Below are 27,507 nucleotides of genomic sequence, written 5' to 3' on the forward strand. Positions count from 1 at the left end.
ACAGTAAGTGTTTCCCCATTTTACTGTAAGAATTATGATCTCACTCGGTTAATTCAGGGTGATGGCGAGGGTTCGTCCCTGCAGATATACACTCCTCTTTCACCACATCATCTCGTCTGTTACTTTACTCCCCCCCCCCCCCCACCCACCCACCCACCCATCTCCAAACAGAGCAGAAGATTTTAGCCAAGCAAAATCAAAGACATGGACACTAAGATAATGGAAGATAGAGAAGCCAAATCTGATCCTGCAAGACACAAATTAAGATGTGAATTATCTGGTAAAGAACAAAAAGGGACATAAATGATAAATACAAAGGAACCATGTTTTTCTAAAGAGGCCCTTTAATGCTTTTTTGGGGGGGGTTTCCCTCTCCTGTTGTGCATTTTATAGGTTTTAGTGCATGTAAATGTTCAGCAAATGCTAAAATCCCTCTCCCACACACCTACCTCCATGCCTGAAACGCCTCCATTGGTCTCTTTTGTTTACTTCTGGAAGATAGTGACATCACTATTAAACACTCATGCTTCTATTGGCTATCGTTGTATAAGGGGCGGGACTTCTCTAAGCGGTTGACCAATCACAACAGAGCCTGACACACATCCAAATGTCTTTTGACCTTCAAATGTGCTGAAATGTTTCCAGAGATCATAAGCTATGTTCCCAGCTTCATTGTGTCCATGTTCCCTTAACGTACAGATGAAATATCAGACGTGAGGAACACAACAATAGAAGGACTACTCCACAAGCCTCAAGAGAGCGTGACCAGGGCCCTTACCTGTCTGACTGTCAGCTGGAAAAGGTCACTTTTAGAGGGACGCGTACCAACACGGAAGAGACTCAAAACGACCTCAAATAAAGAGAAACGGAAAGGAAAAGACCACAAAGAGATTCAAGACAACAGCGACAAATAAAACCACTCACTCTGTCTTGCACTTACAGTATGTAGTATAGAGGTGAGGGGGGGGGGGGATCCAGAAATGCATGCAGTTTAAAAAGGTCCCCAAAAAAGTGTGCATGATTTAAAAGCTTAGAAACCTGCGAACATATGGTCCCTTTAAGGTTCGATGGATGAAGGAGAAGGGTGAAATTGAGGCCCCTTATTAAGCCTCAGGCATCCAGTCCTCCTCCATCTCCATCCCTCCACCCTTCTCTTCACCTCTGTCCATCTTTCGGCTTCTTTTTTTAGCTCCATCTTTCCACCACCTCACCCTTCCTTCATATCTGTTGCCTTTTCATCTCTTTACACTCCTCCCCTCCTCCCCTCCCTCCCTCCCTCCTCCCCTCCCTTGTTGTCAGTCACTTTCCCTGCGAGCAGACGGCGGAGTGGAGACGGTAATCCCCCCTCCCCTCCCTCCTCCTCCTCCTCCACCCATCTGACTCCACCCCACCTCTCTTCTTTTTTTTTTGAACAAACCCAGAAACCGGTGGATAAACCTCGCGGGACACCTGTGCTGCTGGATGCAACCCAAAAAAAGCATCAGTGATTTTAAATGTGAAATCCCACCTCCATTGTGCACGGTGCTGCGGAGGTACACGCGGAGAGAAGCGGATCATTTTTGACGGTTTTCGGAGCATCAGCATCAGTCGGCGGATGGAGATGGAGATGAAGGCGGAGGCATGGTGGTGTCGCTGATCACAGACTGCATGGTGGTGATATAGCAGGTGCTGCAGGCTGGTGCCGCATTGCCTGGCTTGCTGCGAGCGACGCCGGTGGAGACGGTGTTGCTGTCGTCGTCATTGTGCCACAGAGAGACATAGAGAGACATGATGGAGGAGGAGGGCGGTGTGAGCTCAGGCCGCCCGGATCAGCAGGTTGGATGCTCCGCCTGAAGCTGCAGGAGTCATGATATGCACGCTGGATAAAAACAATACAGATCTTGGAAACGGTGGAATAAAAACAAATACCCTGTGCGTAAAAGTGAGAATGCATCCTAGGAGTTCAGGGTGGATTACAGAGCAGCAGGCCTCCGTCTGAAGCCAGAAGGAAGAAGAAAACTGTTGCTGCTGTTTATTCTGGTGTTTCACCCAGCTGTTGCAACAAAGATGACTCACTTACAGGCTGGCCTCTCTCCGGAGACCCTGGAGAAGGCGAAGGTGGAGCTGAAGGAGAACCCGGAGACTCTACACCAGGACATCCAGGAGGTGCGGGACATGATCATCACCCGGCCGGACATCGGGTTCCTCAGGACAGACGACGCGTTCATCCTCAGGTTCCTCCGCGCGAGGAAATTCAACCACTTCGAGGCGTTTCGGCTGCTGGCTCAGTACTTCGAGTACCGCCAGCAGAACCTGGACATGTTCAAGAACCTGAAGGCGACAGACCCGGGTATCAAGCAGGCCCTCAAGGACGGGTTCCCCGGGGTGCTGTCCAACCTGGACCGATACGGGAGGAAGATCCTGGTGCTGTTCGCTGCCAACTGGGACCAGAGCAGGTAATGAAGTACATTTACTCAAGCACTGTTTTGATGTACTTTCCATGAGTATTTACATGTAATTCTACCTTTTACTTTTACTGCAAATACTTTAAAGCAGTGGTTACTTTTCAGGTTCATATTTTGCATTAAGGAAATATGATTAACTTACTTTGACTTTTTATCATTTATATGCTGCTGATAGTTTGGTACTTTTACTCAGGATATTTATACTTCTTCCACCACTGATAGAGAGACTGAGTGCAGGTGATCTGATCAGAGATATACAGAGGAACACAGAGGGGGGAGGCAGTGTTTATAAATCTAATACAAAGAAGTGGAGGCTGGTTTATGGAGCTGTCCGTTCAGCACCACGGCATCAATCAGAAAACAGACTCAGTTTTCTTCTTTAATAACTTGTCGAAAAATACCCACACAAACACAACGAACAGGGAAATAAATGAGATTTAATAAGGTAAAAAACTAAGTTATCTGCTGCTGTAACCAAGTGAACTTCACCAGGTTCAGTCTGTATATCCGGTAGCAGGAGCATCATGTTGGGTCGCATGGTGTTCCCGTTTATCCCAAAGGTGTTGCGGAGAAGTCAGGGCTCTCTGCCAAGTTCTTGCACAACAAAATGGGAAAATGCAGATTGGTTTTATACGTACAACCCCCAAATCCAATGCACAATCCTTGATAAAAACAATGAAAAACAACCTAAATGTACTGTTTCAGGGAGAAAAATGGGGTAAGAAGGATCATAAATCCTTCTCCCTCGCACAATTGTCTTAATATATAGACTGGGAAAATGCTGAAAGAGTCTCAGACCAGTGTGTCTTCATACGATAGGCCTTGAAGTAAACATTTCATTTCAATATTAGAACCAATATGTGCTTTAATGTGACTAATTCGTGTAGTTTTGAGTAGTTTCAACCATCGTTTTCCATCCAAATCCTCTAATCTTATTCACTAGGCCTGGGGGGAGGAAATAAATACAGTACATATCAGTAAGGCAATGCCATAGTAGAGGTGACTATTACTGACTCTACTACACTACAAACAAAGCATTATGCACAGCGGTCGTTTTAAGACGTTGTAATTTGTTGAAAATGTTCTTCTAAATAGCTCGCACCAGGAAATGTCAACTAAAAAAACTGAAATAATGTCTTAATATAATCTGAGTCCTCCTGTCCCCACAGCTGTTCAAAACAAGGTGCAGAATGACTTGTCAGTGCTTCAGAGACTTAATATTGTCTTTGTAAACAGACCCTGTTGCTCCTCTCCCTCAGGTACACCTTTGTGGACATCCTGAGGGCCATCCTGCTGTCGCTGGAGTCGATGATCGAGGACCCGGAGCTGCAGGTGAACGGCTTCATCCTCATCATCGACTGGAGCAACTTCACCTTCAAGCAGGCGTCCAAGCTGACGCCCAGCATGCTGCGGCTCGCCATCGAGGGCCTGCAGGTAGGAACGCTGTCATGGTGGTTTTTCTGTCTTTGGTTAGCGGTGTGGTGAGCAATGCTTCAGGCTGTCTGTCAGTGCAAATTTGCAGTTCGCGGCCTTGACCTCACCAACGCTATTTCACATGTTTCCTGTCAGAGAAGTGGAAAAGCTAAACCTTGGGTCTTTCCTGACCTTAATCCTGACTTCTGCAGAACAAACATGAACCATAATTTTATTCTACACCCAAAATATTCCTCTTACAAACAAGTGAAGCGCTGTGTGAAGTCGTAAGAATGGTTGAGGGAATAAGGACATTTCCATTTTGGTCACACGCAGCTTGGTGGGTTCTTTGTTCAAGGCTCGTTTGGCACTTGATGATGCAGAGAAAGTGTGTTCTGTAGTCGATGTTTCTTCAGGTTTCCTCTTTTCAATGAGTCCTGGGATCCTGCCTGGGGCATATAGAGAAGAGAGAAAGGAGAAGTGACGGTGCTCATTGGGTTTGTGTCTGCAAAATGAGATATTTAATGGCATTAGTCCTGTCAGTGGAAAGGACACCTTTAACGTCAGCACTGAAATGAGTTACAGGAGGTCCTGATTATCAGTGTGTGTGTGTGTGTGTGTGTGTGTGTGTGTGTGTGTGTGTGTGTGTGTGTGTGTGTGTGTGTGTGTGTGTGTGTGTGTGTGTGTGTGTGTGTGTGTGTGTGTGTGTGTGTGTGTGTGTGTGTGTGTGTTATTGCTTTCTCAACATCCTTGTGAATCATCTGGCAATTTGTGCCGTGCTCCATTGGTCAGAACGAGCTCTCACTTTTTTCCCAAAAATTCTGACGTTTTTTCAAATTTCAGATTATTTTTCTAAATTTTGAACTATTTCTTCAAATGTATCATTTTTTTATTAACAGATCTTACTTTTTTTGTCTGAATTTTTTCTAGATTTCGACTTTTAAAAATGTTCCACTATTTTCTCACTGTGTGAAAGTACACAGTGTGTATACTTGATGATGCAGAGTACACAGTGTGTATACTTGATGATGCAGAGTACACAGTGTGTATACTTGATGATGCAGAGTACACAGTGTGTATACTTGATGATGCAGAGTACACAGTGTGTATACTTGATGATGCAGAGTACACAGTGTGTATACTTGATGATGCAGAGTACACAGTGTGTATACTTGATGATGCAGAGTACACAGTGTGTATACTGATGATGCAGAGTACACAGTGTGTATACTTGATGATGCAGAGTACACAGTGTGTATACTTGATGATGCAGAGTACACAGTGTGTATACTTGATGATGCAGAGTACACAGTGTGTATACTTGATGATGCAGAGTACACAGTGTGTATACTTGATGATGCAGAGTACACAGTGTGTATACTTGATGATGCAGAGTACACAGTGTGTATACTTGATGATGCAGAGTACACAGTGTGTATACTTGATGATGCAGAGTACACAGTGTGTATACTTGATGATGCAGAGTACACAGTGTGTATACTTGATGATGCACAGTACACAGTGTGTATACTTGATGATGCAGAGTACACAGTGTGTATACTTGATGATGCAGAGTACACAGTGTGTATACTTGATGATGCAGAGTACACAGTGTGTATACTTGATGATGCAGAGTACACAGTGTGTATACTTGATGATGCAGAGTACACAGTGTGTATACTTGATGATGCAGAGTACACAGTGTGTATACTTGATGATGCAGAGTACACAGTGTGTATACTTGATGATGCAGAGTACACAGTGTATACACTTGATGATGCAGAGTACACAGTGTGTATACTTGATGATGCAGAGTACACAGTGTGTATACTTGATGATGCACAGTACACAGTGTGTATACTTGATGATGCAGAGTACACAGTGTGTTTACTTGATGATGCAGAGTACACAGTGTGTATACTTGATGATGCAGAGTACACAGTGTGTATACTTGATGATGCAGAGTACACAGTGTGTATACCTGATGATGCAGAGTCCACAGTGTGTATACTTGATGATGCAGAGTACACAGTGTGTATACTTGATGATGCAGAGTCCACAGTGTGTATACTTGATGATGCAGAGTACACAGTGTGTATACTTGATGATGCAGAGTACACAGTGTGTATACTTGATGATGCAGAGTACACAGTGTGTATACTTGATGATGCAGAGTACACAGTGTGTATACTTGATGATGCAGAGTACACAGTGTGTATACTTGATGATGCAGAGTACACAGTGTGTATACTTTCTTCATGTTGGTCTACTTATGTCCAAGTATCACTTGAGTAAATGTATTCTTTATAATCGGGATCCTCTCATACTTCAGTCATCCACCTTCTATAAACTTCATTTTTCTGCCGCCTCGCCTCAGAGCAGGTTTGTTGGTGAAAATATTTTTCTCACGCTGAGGGAACAAACTGTATACAGAAACCGGTGCATTCTGTGAGCGTTGAGTCGGTATATAAGGCGTCTGACGGCTCTCCAGACGCAGATTAGAGTCTGAATTATTGATGTCATCTGTTAGCTGAGTCATCCCCACCGTGCACACTCACACAAGGCCCTGCTCTTCATCCTGCAGGAAGCACAAGGGAGAAGAGTGAGACAAATAAAATGCACCAAACACTTTAATGGATGAAGATATTTATGTTTTAAACTACAGATGGTAAAGCCATAGGGTGGGTAATGTATTATTTGAATCAGTATTTTATTTATTGACATAATTAAGTCATACAGTATATGAATTTGTTTCCGTAAGAGTCTAGTTTTTAGATAAAGAATAAATAAAAAGCCAAATAAAGATGATTTATTTTATGCCTAAAATTCAAAAGCAATTGTTTTTTGTCCTTAAATAAAAAATGTAAATAATAGTAATAATATTTTAAAAATAACATAAGTAACAATTATAATAAATATATAAATACAAATAATTAAATAAACACATTTTTGTTATATTTGTACAAATCAAATAATGAAAAAAATAAATAATAATAATAAAATATTTCAGATCCAGATACTGAACCCCCAAGTAGTGTGTGTGTGTGTGTGTGTGTGTGTGTGAGTGCGTGTGTGTGTGTGTGTGTGTGTGTGTGTGTGTGTGTGTGTGTGTGTGTGTGTGTGTGTGTGTGTGTGTGTGTGTGTGTGTGTGTGTGTGTGTGTGTGTGTGTGTGTGTGTGTGTATATAAAAGTACAGTCCATTGATCTCTACCATAGATCTGTTAACACAATTATGGGATGGAGCTTTCTATGTAATACACTCAACCTGTTGCCTGATTTCTCCCTGAGTAAAATCTTTATCTGTATCATCCCTTATGTTTCACCCTGTGTACAGTATGTGAGGATAGTAGAAAGGAGTCTGAGTCATTCCCCCACACACACACACACACACACACACACACACACACACACACACACACTCACATTCAGATCTAAATATTGTTAAACAGCCGCTGTGAGTCACGGAGCAGGTTTTGTGTTCAAAAGCTGCAGGTCTGTCCGACGTTCTCCTGCATGAGAGTTTGATGCAGTCTGAAGATGTCTGATGGCCCATTTCCCCTGAACACATCACTCAGTTGCATCTGTGCATCAGCAGCTTTCTATCTGCCGCTGCTGTCCTCGTTTCCCTTTGTTTCAGAGCTTCTTCCTCGTGCTCGGTGCAGACTCTCTGATCCTATGTGAACTGACGGCAATGTGACAAATGACAGAGGTCTATCGAGCTGCAAAACACACACTTTTTAAATCCAATCTAAGACTCTGCATGGGGTTTCTGTCCTGCATGATGGTGCTTAGTTTCTTGAGATAAGCCAATGCATCTTTCTCTCTCATATATATTTGGGATTTTTGCAAAATTACACTATAAATATTGTTGTTGTTGTTGTTGTTGTTTACCATCGCATACTAAAAACAAATTTGTCAAAAATGTTCTGTAGTACGAAATTACAACTCTTTGAGAAGTTTATTTGCACAAAAAGAACCAATGTGCATCTACAGCTTTTGAAATGATCCACAAAGATGTGTCTGCAGGGATAAAAAAAAGAGCTTCCTAAGATAAAGAATACAAGAAGTGGTGGGGGAAGTTATTCACATAAAAAAAAGCACTTTTTCATAAAGCGACCCGCACCAGTACATACATACAGTACATACATACAGTACATACATACAGTACATACATACAGTACATACATACAGTACATACATACAGTACATACAGTACATACAGTACATACATACAGTACATACAGTACATACATACAGTACATACAGTACATACATACAGTACATACATACAGTACATACATACAGTACATACAGTACATACATACAGTACATACATACAGTACATACATACAGTACATACAGTACATACATACAGTACATACAGTACATACATACAGTACATACATACAGTACATACATACAGTACATACAGTACATACATACAGTACATACAGTACATACATACAGTACATACATACAGTACATACAGTACATACAGTACATACATACAGCACATACATACAGTACATACAGTACATACAGTACATACATACAGCACATACATACAGTACATACAGTACATACAGTACATACAGTACATACATACAGTACATACAGTACATACATACAGTACATACAGTACATACAGTACATACAGTACATACATACAGTACATACAGTACATACAGTACATACAGTACATACAGTACATACATACAGTACATACAGTACATACATACAGTACATACAGTACATACAGTACATATGCTCCATTTGATTATCACTAATATTAAACGTGTCGCAGATTGAAAGAAATACCCTCAAAGTGTGAACAGTCTCGAGATCGTACAGGACATGTTCTCTTCTGCAAATAGATCTTTCTTAAAGCACAATTTTTCCTGCACGCCATGTTCAGAACCCTTTTGACAAATGACCGTAATGCAAAGTGGTGGGGACATGTCACCAATGTTCCCAGGATGAATCCCACGTTAGAGAGGACACATTACGCTCATTTTAATAGCCAATAATTCTCTTTAAGATCCTAAAATAAGATAATACTGTGGGACATTATTGAGTTGTCCTTTTAGCAATGTAAGAAGGTGAAATCTCTTTTACTTTCCATCTTCTCTGTGCATGTATTGAGTCATCAGCTTGCCTCTCTTTTGTCTCGTCCTCCGTGTTCACGCTGCCTCAATTGTGACTTTCTGTTTGTCATGGCAACCCTGACAGTGTTGATTTAAAAAAAATACAAATAGCATGTAGGCCACATGCCAGGGGATACAGCTGAGTGGCACAGTATGCTGCACACGTCTCACAGAAGAAGAAGAAAGGCTAATACTCCTGCTGGCAGACCCTTAAGGGCTACTCCCCTTATTGTGCAACTTATTGCATGTTTTTTCTGAGGGTTATTTTTGGTGCACTTTAGCCATTAAGAGTACACTGAGGAGGCGTAATGAATATGTTACAGTACAGCATCTTGCTCTGGGCTTGGAGAAACTTATTGTCTTGCACTGACATCTATTTCCTCCGAAGCTAGGAGTAAAAGCAAGCCTCCTGTTTCCTGTATGTGTTGCTTTACGCAGTGATTTATATCTGAACACAGGGAGTCAGGGTAATGGTCAGTAAGGGACAGACTCAGCGGAGCGCTGTGTCCTCACAGTGACCCTCTCTAGTCCGTCCTCAATATGCTCCTTACAGTTTATTGTCTGGGCTCTTTGTGCAGTACATGAAGTGCACTGCATGCTCCATTTTCCCAGTAAAAAGCATATTACATGTCTCCATCCTGGCATACAAGCGATTACATGAAAGAGTGTGTGGAAACACAGGAGGTGAGACAGTGTGTGCAGCGGGATTCAAACGCATAATCCTGCAGGATTACAATATCACTGAGGGATTAAAGTCTGCACAACTTTTCTTTGGGCTTGTTCCTCTTCATCACAGTGATGTGTAAGAATACTGTTTCATTCATAAAATAAGTAGCTTGCAGGCCGTCGTATAGCTCAGTTGGTAGAGCTGGTGGTGGATGTACTGGGGCTTTGTTCCCATGCGGAGGACCCAGGTTTGAACCCGGACTGAGACCATTTGCCTCTGTCTCCCCCACTGTTATCACTTGATTTAAGGCACTGGTTGCCCCAAAAGTTTAGCTTGCATTGGCTAAATATTTCTTCTCAAGGCAGAGAATAGAAATAACCTCATGTAAATATGAAATATATGTTAAATAGAATAAGAGGAAACATGTCTTTTCTTTTAAATGAATACATTTATATCATTGCCTTTTTTAAATCTGATTCTTGGTTTCCTTTTTTGGTTTGCCTTATATAAACCACTTGATGCAATTGAGCTGGATCTCCCAGTTGACCCTCGATTCGTTGAAACACCATTAATTGACCTATTAAAGGTTAAACACAAAGCAGTGCACATTTTAGTACATATAACATTTTATTTGCAAAGGCAGAATGTGCTTTATATTAAAAAACAATCTAAGAAACGTCCAAATGCAAATAAAGAAAATGTGAAACACTGGTAGGTTGTGTTTCAGTGGTTTATGACTGTAGAAGCTGTTTGATCACGCTGGAGCTGAACGAGCTCTTGTGTCTCTGGGGTCAGAGATGAATCCCCTCGTTAAAGTGATCAGTCACAGCGTCTCGCCCTCTGACCTCAGATCAGTTTCCTGTCACTCGGTAATGAACGAGCTGCCCCGAATCTCTCACAGTTAACCGACTGCAGCTGCTGGCAGACTGACAGTGAACACAACACTGCACTGTGGCATGTGTGTAACCTGCATTCAAACCATTTAAAGAAGCCCCTATTATGCTTTTTGGGGTCATCCCTTTCCTGTAGCGCGTTGTATAGGTTTCTGTGCATGTAAATGGTCTGCAAAGGCCAAAAATCCGAAAGTTCCGGAACACGGTGACCTCACTATGAAACACTCGCGCTTCTATCGCCCAGCGCTCCAACACATTGTACGTGATAGGTATAAGGGGGCGGGAGATCTCTTAAGCAGGTTGACCGATCACAACAGAGCCAACCAGCTGACCAATCAGAGCAGACTGGGCTCTGGTTTCAGACAGAGGGTGAAAAGAGGTGCTGCAGCACAGACAGTATGAGAAACATAAAGAGCTTTCTGAACATTAGAGCATGGAGACATGTCCCAGGAGAGACAATAATTGTGAAATGTGAAAGTGAGGAGAGCATTTGTCCATCTGACGGCAGGATTTAATGACTCAGGATTCAGTAGATTAGACTGATGATCTGCGTCTGGGATTTTGTCCATTAGGCAGCCTTTTTGTAATGGACAAACCTCTTAATGTTGCATTCAAGTACTCGTGGGAAAGTCTGATGTAAGGGAGTCCTACCCGGCTGATACTGGTGGTTATATTTCTGTGGTTATGCAAACAGGTTAAACCATAATGAGAAATCTTGAAAGTATGGAGTAAAAGTATTTAGTATTTATATCATAGTCAAATAGAGATTCCTCTTCATCACCTGTGGTTCGGTCTGTAGGGATTTGGTCTTTGGAAATTCACCTCCTGATCACTGCTGAGATGCCCTTGAGCAAGGCAGCGAACCCCCCACCACCGCTCCTCAGCGTTCCTAGTACTAGGGGTTAAATGCAGAGGTCAAATATCGCTAAACTGAATGTATGTTCGCATGTGTGACAAAAAAAGGGGGTTTCATCCTCCAATTCTTCTTCTTCTTCTTCTTCTGCTTCTTCTTCTTCTTCTTCTTCTTCTTCTTCTTCTTCTTCTTCTTCTTCTTCTTCTTCTTCTTCTTCTTCTTCTTCATCCTTTAGCCTCTACATCCCTTTTACTTGTGTTGTCTTTACCCTCCCCCATTTTATTTTGACAACATCATCAACCCCTTCCCCCTTTTCTCTCACCCCTCTCTACCTCAATTCAGTCCCTCCATCATTGTTCTGCAGAAACAGAATTTGTAGGTCAGTTTTACAAAACGGTTCAAAACCACGAAGAATATGAACAGAAATCCTCCATAAATCTTCTTCCAGCTTTTATTTTTCACCCTTTTCTCTCTTTGAAGCTAAAGAAGCTTCATCTTCTTCATAGCCAGATGCATGATACCCTTCCATCTTCCTCCTCTTCCTCCTCTTCCTCTTTCTTCTCCCCGACACCCACCATCTCCGCGTTGCCACGGCAACATTTTTCGCTGCCACGCTCTGCCCTCTCCTCCAGACGGACTCCCTTTGTCGAGCGGAGACACACAAACACACATTTCTCCATCTTCTCACATTTCTCTGTTCTCTGTGTGTGTGTGTGTGTGTGTGTGTGTGTGTGTGTGTGTGTGTGTGTGTGTGTGTGTGTGTGTGTGTGTGTGTGTGTGTGTGTGTGTGTGTGTGTGTGTGTGTGTGTGTGTTTTTATCCATTTTTTATTTAAAAATCTGAATCTTTGTGTGTTTTTGTAGCATCCAGTTATCATCATTGATATGTTTTACGTTTTGATTTAATTGAACTGACGCATCTCTAAACCTGAATTATTTTAGTGAACTCTTTCATGTATTTATCCATTTGTTGCTAATTCAGATTTTAAATTAATGAATGGATTTCATTTATTAGTAAAACAAATATATTTAAAAATGTCCTCATGTCTCAGGTTTCTTCATTTCTATACTCTAAATAAAGAAACAGTTTAATCCTAACACTAATCAGCAAAACATCTCCAATAACACACGTCATAAGTTGTAGCTGTAGTGAAATCAGTAATTTCTTACTATTAATGTTGTTTTTCTGTAGTTTCCCGACTGATTTCAGACAAAATGTCAAACTGTGGCGTTCCTAATTAACTTGCATTTATTCATGATTCATTTGCCGTACAATAGGAGTGCATTTTGACCCTTCGGGGAGCTGAATGTCTGCAGGTTTTTAAATGCACATTAACATACAGAGCAGCACAGCGGCAGTCAGCGAGCTCTCTGTGGATTTCCTCTTCATTAGCATCGTTACGTAACACTCTGAATAACTGGGACTCCTGAGAAAACTGTGGCAACAACGTCTGCGAGAAAACCCATGAAGCCGACTCTGACCTACTGTAAGTGTGTGTGGAAACACTCTACACCACTGCACTGATGTCTGGGAGCATTCATTTAAATCCTATCCTCCTCCGCCCTCTCATCATCATGTATAATATATGATAAATGCTTTGTAGGAACCCTGTAATTTTCAACTCAGGCAGGATAATTGGGACAGAGGATTTAATATATGCTTTAAAATGAGGAAAATGGGTCAAAGTAACTCAATAGTGTGAAATACGTCCGATTTCCTCTATTTCTTCTCAATTTAGTCACTCCATCACTGTTAGCTAAACACTTTATTTGCAGGGCAGTTTATATAATGTCTTTGAACCCTGAGTTGCTCCCAGTGGCCAACAGTGTGTGAGTGTGTGTGAGTGTTAACTTCCATAGAGCAAGTGGTGCTGCTCTGCATGTATGAGGTGTGAATGGATGAATGACTCGTAGTATTTGAAGCGCTTTGAGGGGTCCAGAAGACCTGATAAAAAGATATAGAAGTACATGTGACCGTGCTGTAGTTCCTTTATAGCCCAACATTAGCTGCCTTTAGCTTAGCAGTGGTGACGTGAAGTCATGTGACCGTGCTGTAGTTCCTTTATAGCCCAACATTAGCCTCCTTTAGCTTAGCGGTGGTGATGTGAAGTCATGTGACCGTGCTGTAGATCCTTTATAGCCCAACATTAGCCTCCTTTAGCTTAGCGGTGGTGACGTGAAGTCATGTGACCGTGCTGTAGATCCTTTATAGCCCAACATTAGCCTCCTTTAGCTTAGCGGTGGTGATGTGAAGTCATGTGACCGTGCTGTAGATCCTTTATAGCCCAACATTAGCCTCCTTTAGCTTAGCGGTGGTGATGTGAAGTCATGTGACCGTGCTGTAGATCCTTTATAGCCCAACATTAGCCGCCTTTAGCTTAGCGATGGTGACCTGGAGTCATGTGACCGTGCTGTAGTTTCTTTATAGCCCAATATTAAATTTTGACCATAAAATGTTGATGATGTGTAGAGGTTATCCAGCTGAACAAAACAGGACTTTGCCACAGAGTTTATTTTCTGCATTATTCCCAAATCCAATGGAAATATCTCATTGCTTCTTGAACCGGGAAGATGCTAACTCCTAGGTCAGTGTTTTCAGCAGTGTATAAACAGGAAGTGGGGCAGTGAATAAACAGGCTGTTGCTCAGGTTTGTCTCCTCTGCAGTATTGATTTGCTCTCCGTCTTTTATCTTCCAGCCGCAGCTGCAGGAAAACAGCAGCTGTCCGTCCCCCTGTTCTCCCGCTTCAATAAAAAACACAGGTTTGTTGGAAGGAAGCTTCCAACAGATGATATTCTCTGCCAAACATCTCCTTCTTTAAGATTATATGTTTGTTAATTGAACGTGTCTTTGCCAGAAAACAAACAATGGAAGTTAGATGCTTTCCAAAGCTGCTAAATATATCCATATTTCACTCATAGTTGTATATGTAGAGCAGTAAGTAGTACTTGGGATTTATTGTTTTTTATTGCTTGTGATTTTTACTGTGGTACCAAATTGAGTATAGAGCAATCAGAATCTAATTCAACTTCTGGAAAAAAGCACCTTGTAAATCGTCTTATTGTTTCAAAATAAACTCATTAATCAGATGTTATTAAAAACAGCCAAAAAAGCACGAAAAAATAATCCTCCATAAATCTCCTTCCAGCTTTTATTTTTCACCCTTTTCTCTCGTTGAACTTAAAAAAGCCTCGTCTTCTTCATAACCAAATGCATGATACGCTTCCATCTTCCTCCTCCTCCTCTTCTTTTTGTTTTAGTGTTTAATGATACAAACATTATACACAGTAAGAGGAATACAGTTGTAAAATAGAAGTCAATTAAGACAAATTCTATCACATTTACAAATAGGAAAACATGTTTAGAAGAAATAGGTTTCATTGTGATGTGGAAATCTGTTCCAAGAGAGTGCTGACCCATCACATGCGTCCAATCATAACCCGATCACAGTCACAAAAAGATCAGCTGACGCATTTACAGACACAGCGTCTTCAGAGTAGCTTTGAGTCTGTTTTAAAGAAACCAGCTCTCAGCCACAGGAGCAGCGTAACTAAAGGCCCTCTTCCCCAGGTCGGTACGGACTTTTGAGACAGTAAGAGAGACAAGATAAGATCCTCTGCATTTGCATTTATCTGAGGATCATGTAGATCCGTAGATAAGGAGGACGAGCACCAAGAATAGCCTTGTGTTGCAGACCGAAAAGGGACAACAAATACAGAGTTTAAAAGCCCAAAGGGTCAAACTATTCTGTCACCTTTTGTGGACTTTGTGAGCAGCTTTGTAAATATTGCAGCCCTCAAAGAAGTGCTTTTCTCTGCTTCTCTGTGCCTCATACGGTACGACTCACTCCTCATTCACCTCTTTCTTTGACTCTTACCTCATCTCCACTCATGCGTCTTCTCATTAAGGTGTTTGTTTTTGTAAAGAACAAGCCAGCAGCCGAACCAAGTCGTCACTCCGGGCTACACTTCCCCCTCCTGAAAAGCAAAAGCACTCTGTTGGATTCACTTTGTCCTCCTGTTTCTCACTGGAGGACACATTTACTCATCCCTGTGCGGATCAGAAGTGACAGCTTAGCGGAGAGAGTTCATCAGCCCGATGTGGGGAAACAGAGAGGAGATGTATGACCACAACCCGACACACACACACACACACACATACACACACAGCGTGCATGACTCATGTCAGATTTCTTAACATCAGCAGAGTAATGATGGACTCGCTCTCTTGAGAAAAAAGTGGATGTTAAAGTATCAGTTCTTGAAAAACTGGGTTCAGTTGGCCGAGTTTTAGGTCTTATTTTTGCAGAAATCGCACTTGGGTCTTGTCATTGTTAAGGGTAAGGTTATTTAGAAAGCACATGTCAGACACAAAGGCAAGTCAAGGTACTTTACATACAAACAATTAAAAACTCAATAAATTGGAACAAAAAGCCACTTCAAATCACAGATAGAAATGAGTTAAAAATAGACATTGTAAATACACATAATGCTGCAATAAGCGCTGCTAAAAACTAATGACAAAGCTGCATTAAAGAGCAAGGTTTTCCAGCCTTGATGTACAAGAACCCGGGCTCGGGGCGGAGCTCAGACTCTCAGGAAGTTTGCTCCAGATCTGCGGAAACTAAAAGCTGACTGAATTTGGTTCTGACCCCGGGGACGGAGAGGAGTGAATTGAGATGTTTTTCTGTCTTTATTTTGAACAGATTTTGTTTTATCTAGTTAGCAAGGGGGGCTAATTTTAGTAGCATTGTGAAATAGTTACATTTATTTATTTATTACTAACCCATCACCAAACTGATTGCTATTCTCTTGAGGGCACAATGAAAAACACTTGTTAGAACCACCTAACACCACCACAAGAGGCATCTGTTTTTCCAAAAGCCTTGATTCTAATTAGGTTATACAATATTATATATTTTACATAAAGTTGAAAAACACATTTATATCATGCAGCAAATCCTTTTGAATTTAAGGATCAAGCCACAGCAGTTTTTTCTGTAGTAAACTTTCAATATTTGTGTCTTTACTGAAGCTTGCTTTGTTCTTCTGACCCAAAAAATATATAATTTAATGCAACTTTAACTCATTTTGTACATGGAAAATAAGAAAATACAGTACTATGAGTCATGTTTGAGGTGCACTTTAATTCCTTCTGACTTTCTGGAATAATTTAAAGCACATTACTTCCTTGAAAAGTGAAATTCACTTAGTATTTCTTGATTTCTCCTGTCGTTCTCGCTCTCTGGCTGCATGTGTTTAAAAGATAAAGGCTTGTTGACGGTGTAGATCCGGGGAAACATCCGGCCTGCCGCTGCCACCTCAGCTCTGATTTGATGAAGTAAATAATAGATGAGCAGCTCGAGACTCACAGGTTGTCTCTCTGCACGACCTGATGTTACTGCTGCAGCCATTAGAAACACTTTACACACTCCGTCTTCATCATGTCATAGCATGAACTTGTTTTTCTCTCTCTTCCTCCTCCCGTTGTTCCTGCTGCAGTTTTACTTGAGATGCATTTTAGCATCAGGGTTTTCTTTGTGCAGGAAGGGGTGTTGCTTTTATTCTGTTGGGTATTTGTCTAAAGCCTGACTCACCTCTCTCTATTGAGCTGTTGTGACTGAATGTCCATCAGCAGATTCAGCTCATATGCATCGTATGCAGTGGTGAAATGTCACTATTCAGGCTGCTCTCTCACACTAGTCGTGCTATACCTGCAATAAAGTGATGCACTGTAGGATCATTTTGCTTATTTGCATGTAGGATATTATACGTAACTGTACACCAGGAAGTATTAAGAGAAAAAAGGCTGCTGTTTGGGTTACGTAACTGCACTTCTGTATCTATTTTATCCCAAATCAGTATCTGGGTTTTGCTGCCTTAACATAAACACGTTTTTTTTTTAATCGACTGGCCGGTTCTGTTGTGATTGGTCAACCGCTTACAGATGTCCCGCCCCTTTAGCCTATGACGTAGAAAGTGTTGGAGCGCTAGCCAATAGAAGTGGGAGTGTTCCATAGTGATGTCATTTGGTTCCGGGAGTAAACGATGGAGGCGTTTCAGGCATGATTTTTGCCTTTGCAGACCGTTTACATGCACCGAAATCTATATTACACACTACGGGAGAGGGAGAAAGCCTCATAAGGCCTCTTTAAAACCGTCAAACTGTACCTCACTTCATGTGTTGTCCTCTGCAGCTCCTTCTGATCTTGAAACTAAAAGTCAGTGCTGGAATTTAAAAAAAAGTCAAAACTGCTCGTGGCTGAGCTTGTCATGTGAATCTGTTAAAGGACACATGGAGTACCCTTAAAGTGCCCCCCCGCCCGAGGAGTGCAGCTATAATCCAGACATCTGTGCAAAGAAGCAGCTGTGTGTGTGTGTGTGTGGGGGGGGGGGGGGGGACACGTCACATGATGTTCCCGCTGAGTGTGTGAGTGTTTAACCTGCAGTGTTGGTGGCAGTCTGTCTGTGTGAGCCCACAGCAGCAACACTGGTGCTGCGTTCAGGTCACGTGGGACAGAAAGCATGGAAAGATTGTCGTGATTAGAAAGCTGTTCACACGTCAGAAGGCCCAACACGGCAGCTGTCAGCGCTACTCCTGACGAGCTTAATTAACACAATGCAGGATTAACGAGACGCGGTGGAGACAGTTTGACATGTTGGAGTGAAAGGATTTTTTTCCACTGTCATTTAAACTAACATCTATTGTTATTTTTACCCAGAGTTAATGTCATCATGCTGCAGTCCAAGACACCACTCACAGCAGTTTGTGGTAACCATGTTTTGTTGACAAAAAGCAGAAAGGGAAGAGAAAATGCTGATCAAATGTAAAATTCCTTCGGATTTTTAGGTTATTTATTCACTTTACTCAACCCGGAAGTTCTTTGGATTCACGTTTTTTTAAGGACGTAGACCCTGGCCAAGTCTGAATTCAGAATATATATACAATGAGTAAATAAAAATAGATTTAAAAGGATACCAGATACATATTTTACAAGCTATAACTGCAGTTACATGTGCAGAAATTATATTAGAAATGAGTTAGAAATCCTGATGTAACATCCAATATGTGTGGTTTGAATCCCAGAACAATATAAAGTCATATGAAGAGAGCAGAACATCAAAAGTGCAATGTTATATGAATCCTAAAGTAAGGTTTACCACCTGGTCTTGTCAGTGTTTGGAGGCACCACACTCCCAAACACACTCTTCTTTTAGACGTAACTTTTTCATCCTTAATTGATTTCCCTTCTCAGAAACGCTTGAGAAGAAGAGACACTATTAGTACCCGCTTGTCCTTATCTCCTCCCACTTCACTTTAATATATCCTCTTTGTAAAACACTAAGAAGAGGATTCATTAGTGAAATGACTGTAAGAGGAAGAAGAAGAGAGCTTCACCAGCACGATTGGCAGCGTCTCCCTGCTGTGGCTGCAGGGCAGACTCAGAGAGAATCTGCAGATTCACAAAGCAGGAAGTAGGGTGCAGCTTTTCCAAAGACCTTTCCTAACATGCTTATCCTGCTCTGTGCAGCAGCCACCGAGATAATGCTAAATGTATATGAAATGATTCTTAGAAACGACTCCTCAGCTCCTCACGTCGTCCTCTCGGTGTTGATTGACTCTCCTCCCGTCTCCTTTAATTCTCTTCAACCTTTCCTGTGAAGTGACCTGCAGCAGGAGGACAGAAATACATCTGTTCAGGATCGACGTTAGCCTGCAGACAGACATCAGAGAAAGTGCCTCTGAATTTTTTTATTGACTTAGTCCTTCCTTACATGTACTTTTTACTTACAGTTTAATAGTAAAAAAAGACAAAGAAATATTCCTTTTACAGGAATACGTTTTTAATCATTTAAATGTATAAATAATAATCATAATGCAAATAAAAAACTAAAAATTAAATATGAAACTGCCTAAAGATAAAATGAATAACAATAATCTTATTAAAGTGGGTTATTTCTGTCAATGCATTTACTTTGTTTACAATACAAACACACTTTTTAAATACAGTAAATACAAACAAAAATAAATATAAAAACAAACGTACCCTTAATATTTATAAAACTAACACATTTCAAATCAAATCCACTTTCTATATGTTAGAAATACAAACAAACATATTTTATATTAAAACAGGAAAAGGATGGAAAACCATATGTGGATATATATCAATTAAATAAATATAAATAAAAGAAAACCACCCTGTTATTAAAAAAACTAATGCATGTTTTAAATAAAATAATCATTTAAATAATAATCTGATTCAGGGGGTATTTTTAAAAATTGCTGTTTATATTTACTGAATGTTTCAGGTACAAATGATTGGCCTAACATTAAATATTTTAACCTAAATAACAATATTTTTCAAACCATATATAGCAGGTTCTTTTGCTGGTTTTCAAGGAAACCTGGCTGCTTAATCTGACCTGAACCAGGACAAAAATAAAGGTGTTGAAGGACATTTAATATTTGATCTGCTGCTCTTCTCACGTCTCAGCTCTCTTGTAATATTCTCTCTACACAGTCCTTCACCTTTCTCTGAACACTTCCTCTTTACACCTTTTCCATCTTCCTTCACCTGGGGGAGAGCATATCTACCCTTCAGCTGCTCTTCTTCCCCCTCCTTCAGTCCCTGATCCAGGCCTTCATATCAGGTCCAGTTTTCAGTGTTTCATTTATAATGCAGCGGTCCCTTCATCAAAGTGAGACCGTCTGTCTGAGTCAGAGGGCAGTCGTGCGAGTCAGAGGGATCACACACTGCCAAATATGTCTCTTTTTTTTTACCAGTACTGAACCTTTGGACATATTTTGCACCAATATTCAGAATTTATGACTCGATGAACGAGTTATATAAACAGTTTTGCTTCAAATATGGAGGAAAAATTGTATTTGCATGCTTTTTTTCAGGTAGACTAAAGACAGAAATGTGTTTTTGAAAGCAGTCTTTAACATTTTTACTACATATTCCTTAGTAAAAATCGTTTAAACAAGCCAATTATACGCGTTAGATTTCTGACTTACAATAGAAACAAAAGATGTTATAAGGTCATCTGATCACTAGGGTACAAATCCTCTGGGAACCATGAACATTTAATACAACTAATGAGTTAAACAATCAATATCACACAAATATTAGTGACATTTTGATCTAAATAATTACATTTGAGACTCAAATCATTGATTTACTCTTCAAGGAGTATACCTGTAAGACAACCTTGTCTTGACAGCTTCTTTTACCCTGCATGGTCTTCATTTTATTGCAGAATAGAAACGCTTTGTCTGTAACATGCACAGGAAGCCATCGTGCAGCTGTGCATTCAGAGACCTTTGTTGACAGCCGCACATTGCACAGTCGTTCTGTTAAGATGCATGCTTAAATTGGATGAACATAGACTTGTAAGTATGCATTAAACCTTAGTTACTCAAATGAAATATGACCTTTGGATGAGTGTTAATTCTCGTGTGTGGAAATACTGTCGGAGCTGGAAGTGGAACACATCAAATGTCATGCATATATGACCATAGACGTCCAGATACAGTCTCTCTCTCTGCAGCAAAGTGTTGGACAGTCCTGTTCCCCGCTTCCCGGCTGTGTTTCTGCTCGATGACTCAACCCGGTGAAATCCTAATGTATATATGAGCGCGTGCTGCCCTCAGATACTCTCACTGTCTCTCCCACACTCTGCCAACCGCTTTTACATAAACGTCGGCCTCCAGCCCGGTTTTTTTTTTCATCTGCTTGCTTTGTTACGTCAGGATATAATTTCAGCCTTCTGCTGGACCACGTCCAAACCATGACTCACACACACACTCACACACAGTTACAGTGGAGGGTAATCATCATAATTGTTGGAGGAAACACACACACTAAAACTGTACGAACAAAGAGTCATTTCCCCCCCGGGGTTTTTATCTGCGGTGACTCTAAAATAGCTCGGACCATTTCCTATAGTCGATGAGATTAGAACCAATTCTGTCAAAACTAATCTAAAGCAAAGGGACAGGAAACTCACAGAGGTCATTTTTAAGAGATAATGAATCTCAGTTTCCATGTGACGTAGTGAATGCACCTGTCATTAAACCTGTGAATCGTCAGGATGTAATTTTCTTGCTTTGTTTCTTCTCCCAACAGGACAGCTATCCTGCCAGATTTGGAGGAATCCACTTTGTGAATCAGCCATGGTACATCCACGCTCTCTACACCGTGATACGACCCTTCCTCAAAGACAAGACCAGGAAGAGGGTGAGCAGATATTAAAGCAACCTCAAAAAGAGCCCCAATCTCAGCACAGGGCAGCATAAAAAGAAAACATAATTACGGACAATCTGGAGGAAATAGCGGAGCATTTAGCAGATAAATAAACAGATGTGTCTGTCAGGAGATGGTGGAGACCAAAATGTGAGCTAAAAATGGTAAATATTGGACTCAAATGCGTCATTGGATGCACAACAAGCAACTGTTTTTCAGATTTAATTAGATTAGAATGTACTTCATTGATGAAAACACCCCAAAAGCATCATAAGGCCTCTTTAAGACCTTATATTTTAGCTGTTTATATTTTGTCCTCAGAGATCTTTAAGGTGAAATATTAACTGACTTTTTACCGTCTGTATCCCACCCCCCTGCAGATCTTCATGCACGGGAACAACCTGAACAGCCTCCACCTGCTCATCCATCCGGAGATCCTGCCCTCGGAGCTGGGTGGCATGATGCCGCCCTACGATATGGGCACGTGGGCGCGGGCGCTGCTGGACCACGCCTACGACGAGGAGACCGACTACTGCCCCGAGTCCTACACTCTGTCAGTGCAGGACCTGGAGAGGGACCTGGAGAAGAACCTGTCCCCCAAAACCATGAAGAGGTCAGAGCAGAGATCCTGTTTTGTGGGGTGGTTTCCCTTTCCTGTAGTCTGTAATTGTGCATGTAAATGGTCAACAAAGGCCTGAGCCCCCCTGTGTTGTGTTTGACTGCAGGTCTCAGTCCGTGGTGGAGCCGGGCGTCCTGAAACGACCGGACAAAGTGAAGAGCGAGGAGGACAACATGCAGCCGCTGCTTTCGCTGGACTAATCCACACACGCAGCTCCGAAGCATAATCGATATCTACACACACAAACAAACACACTGACTTACCTGTGCACCCGCTGTCAGCAAACACCGTCCTGCAGAGAAAACGCTGCTGCTTCTGGACTCTTGTTTCTCTCCTGAACCGGAGGAACAGTCGACGAGAGGAAGCAGAATGGAGGGACGTTTCCTCACACTGGAGGAGGAGCTACTGCTGTGCTCTATATATTTATTTATTAAGTTATCTGTCAAGTGCCAATTCCCCAAAAAAAACTGTACATGTGAACAATCCAGCCCCTCGGTGTGGAGAGGAAACACAAAGAGGGAGTTGTGAAGCTGTCACAAATGGGAAAAACTGGAGACTATACTTCACACAGTTCCCGAGCTGCAGTTTCTTTCTTTTTTGTACAGTAATTTGAAGGAGCACGGCTCAGGATTGGTGACGGTAATGAGCTTGTTCAACCTCCTGGACACAAAACTGGCAGACAGGCAGGCACTGGGAGTTAACTGGGAGTGTATGGGCGACTTTCCTGTGAAAATAGTAATCTGAAATGCCGTTTTCTCGTAGAAAAGCAAACCCCCCTTTACGGTAAGAGCGGTCTCTATTCATTGTGTGTTTTTTTTGCTCTTTTTCTGACCCTCATGTCACAGAATTCAGTATTTATTTTGCCATACGTAAATCAAAACAGGACTTGAGGCTGAGGAGGACCATAAGATATATTTTGAGAATGTTAAGGATAGGCAATTAAAAAAGCCTAAATTGAATCTTGTAAAAGCAGAGAGAGGTCAAACATACCCCCTCTCCTCAGACACTCTTTCTGCCAACATAACCACAGTATCTGTTTTTGAACACGTTAGTATTATAAGATTTAAAGGCGCATTTTTTGCATGTTTTACTTAAAAATTGCACTTATTTATTTGCATTGTTTCAGTACATTGTTGGTGTTTTATAATGCAGCTTTTTAAATCAGTATGAGTATCAGTTTAGACTCCTTAATTACCTCCAGTTAATGTGCTATCACGTGAAAACAAACTTCAGTAATGTGTTTGCCCCAACAAAAGCAAGGAGAAAGACTGATAGCTATCAAAGGATGACATTAAAACAGTGTAGAATAAAATATATGACATATAAATACCACTCTAGGATACACACATTCATACACATGTTTTGTCAAAAGACACTAAAAATACCTCTGTTTTTGTGTTTATACAAAAAGAAAACTGGCACCAGGCCTCAATTGTCCAACAGCACTTGAACGCACCTGACCTGCAGACTTAATGAACTTTTACAAGCTGATAAAACACAGGGTTATTTAACGTGTGCCTGAAATACTTTGCAGTAAATAGGCTTTGAAGGTCAAGTTTTACCTCAGAAAAGTATTATTTTACATATTTAAATCACAGTATTTTAATGTCGTTGCATATTTTCTTTTAAAATCTGCAATGAGATAAGCTTCTACTGCAGTGAAGATATTAAGAAATGCCACCAAATGTATTTCTGTTTGCTCCACATATGAAACAGGCACCAGCTGAAGCTTTATGACACACTGTAATTTAGGCTCTTTCAATTCAACAACTCCAGTCACATTGCAAAAGGTACGAGTGTGACACTGCGACTGAGGAAAAGCCAGTCGGGCTGCGAGCAGGCGGCAGACAGTGGATCAGAGAGAGGCCGGCAGTCAGGAAGTGTGAGGCGACCGACTGCAACGAGAGCAGACAGCTGGAATGTAAAACTATCACACAGTGAACATGACATGTCACCCTCACTCACAACAGCTCAGAGGCTTTACTGTGCAGAGAGAGACTGCAGCAGCCTCGGTGTGATCCCAGCGCCCAGATAACAATCTGGCACATGTAATAGGGATGTTTTATTTAACATGTGGTCGGTCAGCCCTCTGAGAGCAGACCATACCTGCACTGGAAGCTGTACTGCTCAATTCTCACACAGGAGAAGTGCTATTTAAGGTCAAATTCCCTTCTTACAAGAGCGGTGCAGTGGTGACTGATTTCTGTAGCAATGCAAAGACTCCGTCGACTAAAAGAAATGGGATGTTTACAGTTGATTTTGCAGAAAATGATCTCTGTGGCCAAGCTCACATTTAATACTTCACATATTAACACAGTTTTATAATTAGTAAAGTAAAGTGTGTATGCAATCGCCAGAAGAAAACTGCTAATGTTGGGCTATAAAGGAACTACAGCACGGTCACATGACTTCACGTCGCCACCGCTAAGCTAAAGGCCGCTAATGTTGGGCTATAAAGGAACTACAGCATGGTCACATGACTTCACGCCACCATCGCTAAGCTAAAGGCGGCTAATGTTGGGCTATAAAGGAACTACAGCGCGGTCACATGACTTCACGTCACCATCGCTAAGCTAAAGGCGGCTAATGTTGGGCTATAAAGGAACTACAGCAAGGTCACATGACTTCACGTCACCACCACTAAGATAAAGGAGGCTAATGTTAGGCTATAAAGGAACTACAGCACGGTCACAGGACTTCACGTCACCATCGCTAAGCTAAAGGCGGCTAATGTTGGGCTATAAAGGAACTACAGCAAGGTCACATGACTTCACGTCACCACCACTAAGATAAAGGAGGCTAATGTTGGGCTATAAAGGAACTACAGCGCGGTCACATGACTTCACGTCTCCACCGCTAAGCTAAAGGCGGCTAATGTTGGGCGTGATGACATTTAGTCGGTCATTTACACACTTGTTAGCAACTGCCATTTTTAAAGTCACCAGTGGGGTAATTACTGATGTATTTTATGTTATAGAATAAAAATCTGTTCAGCTTGTGTTAACCACAGACTTTATGTCAGGCATGTAACATTGTTGAAAACCTACTGAGTTCCAGACAAGGTAACCCTGAAGACCTAAAATACTTTCTAATTTCCAGTTTTAGGACTCATTCCTGCACCACTCTCATTTATAGCGCGCTTTTGCTTAAACAGCTGTAGTTAGCAAGTGTTAGCTTTAAACTTTATTTCTACTGATTCGTTTGACAGTCTTTTTAACCGGTATTGCTTCCTAAAACATCACTAGGATTAACATCAAGACCATTTTTGTCAAATCTTATTCATGTTTGATAATAAAGGAACAAACGCTAGGTTTCTTCAGACGTTTTAGCTGTCAGTTATTGTTGAATTAGTGACGTTTCCGTTTAGACACTTAGGGGAAATCGTACAGCTGCCAGTTTTGTGCACATTAGAGAGACTGTAACAAACTGTGGGTCAAACGTGAAACCAGAAACCGTGTTTATCAAGTGTTTAAAATGATATCCATGCATCGGTAGAAACCTGAGGTTTATTTCCACCATTATAACACACACACACACACACACACACACACACACACACACACACACACACACACACACACACACACACACACACACACACACACACACACACACACACACACAGGGCAAGGCAGAACAATCAGGAATCAGTGGAGCTTTCATGATGTCAGTCAAGGAAAAGGGAGGGAAAACACACACACACACACACACACACACACACACACACACACACACACACACACACACACAGCCACTGTAGATGCTTCCAGTTGTTAGGATACAAAGTTTACATTGAATAAACATCTGTATACTGCGTGAATATAGCGAACAGGTTCACTGGTTATTTTCAGAGTTATGGTATTAGAGGTTACAGACAGCTGTTGTAAATCGTAGAGTATGTAGAGAAACACAGAAACACACACAAGATTTACATTTTATTACAAATATACTTTATGGAGGTGATGCTTTTATGCTTCACCACACATTTAAGACTTTTTCTTGTCAGTATTTTATTAAAGTCTCAAGCTATCTACCTTGTTTGTTCCACAGGTGACAGATTGGTATATGTTGTATGAATTGTGAACAGAATAATGAAGGACTTCAGCAGTTTGAATATTCTTTCTGTGTTGTTGTTTCGTCTTTCCTGCTGACCTTGCATCAAATATTTTGCTGAAAACATTTCACCCACCTGTTGAAACTAATCAATAGTGACATGTTCATGGCTCTACATCTTAAATGGAAGTCATCCTGAAGGTTTTTAGAGGTTTTCTCCAAAAACTTTATGTAACGTTTGCCCTCGTAAACATGGAATTAATCGAACTGTGCTAAAAAACATCACATTCCTTTCATTTAATCAGTGTTTTCTTCACAAAATGCATCATAATTGGATCAAATGCAAGCTTTGTGAATGTACACTCACTTGTTATGTATTTTCTTGGACTAATAAGAGTAATTTCTCACTGACTAATGTTTGATTTATCTCAGCCAAAGCCACCTTGGTATTTCTTCTCATCATTGTGCTCTGAGAATTTGGACACTGAACGACTTCTAATGATTGATAATGTCCTGAAAATGATGAATGCATATCTATCAGTTATATTGATTTTCTTATCACTGTTCTTTGATTGTATCGTGACAGTAGGAGCTGTAGGGGAGACCAAACTCAAAGCTGACGTTATAACAGAAAGCCGGTTTTTATTATAGGAGCAAAAAACTGTTCAGTTAGCAGGTGTTAAATGTATAAATGTCATCAAAGACAATTCGCTGAAATGCATCATGTAAAACGAGCTAAATAAATATGGACACATACACAATTTCTCACATTTGGTTTGGTTTTGTGGCTCGTCTCTTTAATTATTGCTCAGTATTTGGCAGCCTGCAAGAAATCAGTGATCAAGACGACTTCCTGTTTCCTGTTTGAGCCAGAAGAGAAGGAACAGAAATGACTCAAACTTCAATATACTGTGCAGTAAGTGAAACACTTGATTTAATTCTGGGACAGCTTTTGCTAGTAAGGCCTTAAAAAGCCTCTATTTTTTACCTATTAATTATTAAAAGCATGTCTCAGGCTTCAGCTCAGTGCTACTTTAACTTATAGGGAAATCAAATAGCAAATGTTAGAGGAACAAATCATCATTGTGTTTATATAGAAATGTATTTCAGATAGAAATGATGTGTCCTGAACCTATTTGCTAATAAATAAGTGAGTATTTTGGGGTTTTAAATGT

At 41.1% G+C, this 27,507-nt stretch overlaps 1 protein-coding gene across 1 annotated transcript; it reads left to right on the plus strand.

The window, feature by feature from the left end:
* The first annotated feature begins 1,454 nt into the window (after positions 1–1,454).
* clvs2 (clavesin 2) lies at positions 1,455–27,084 on the plus strand. Its single transcript, XM_063902503.1, has 5 exons — positions 1,455–2,435; positions 3,704–3,878; positions 21,544–21,654; positions 22,041–22,273; positions 22,386–27,084. The coding sequence occupies exons 1-5, from the start codon at positions 2,047–2,049 to the stop codon at positions 22,477–22,479; spliced, it is 1,002 nt and encodes a 333-aa protein (XP_063758573.1). The 5' UTR covers positions 1,455–2,046; the 3' UTR covers positions 22,480–27,084.
* Positions 27,085–27,507: the final 423 nt, after the last annotated feature.

The sequence above is a fragment of the Eleginops maclovinus genome, chromosome 15 (assembly GCF_036324505.1).
Source record: "Eleginops maclovinus isolate JMC-PN-2008 ecotype Puerto Natales chromosome 15, JC_Emac_rtc_rv5, whole genome shotgun sequence".
In the NCBI taxonomy this organism is placed as follows: Eukaryota; Metazoa; Chordata; class Actinopteri; order Perciformes; family Eleginopidae; genus Eleginops; species Eleginops maclovinus.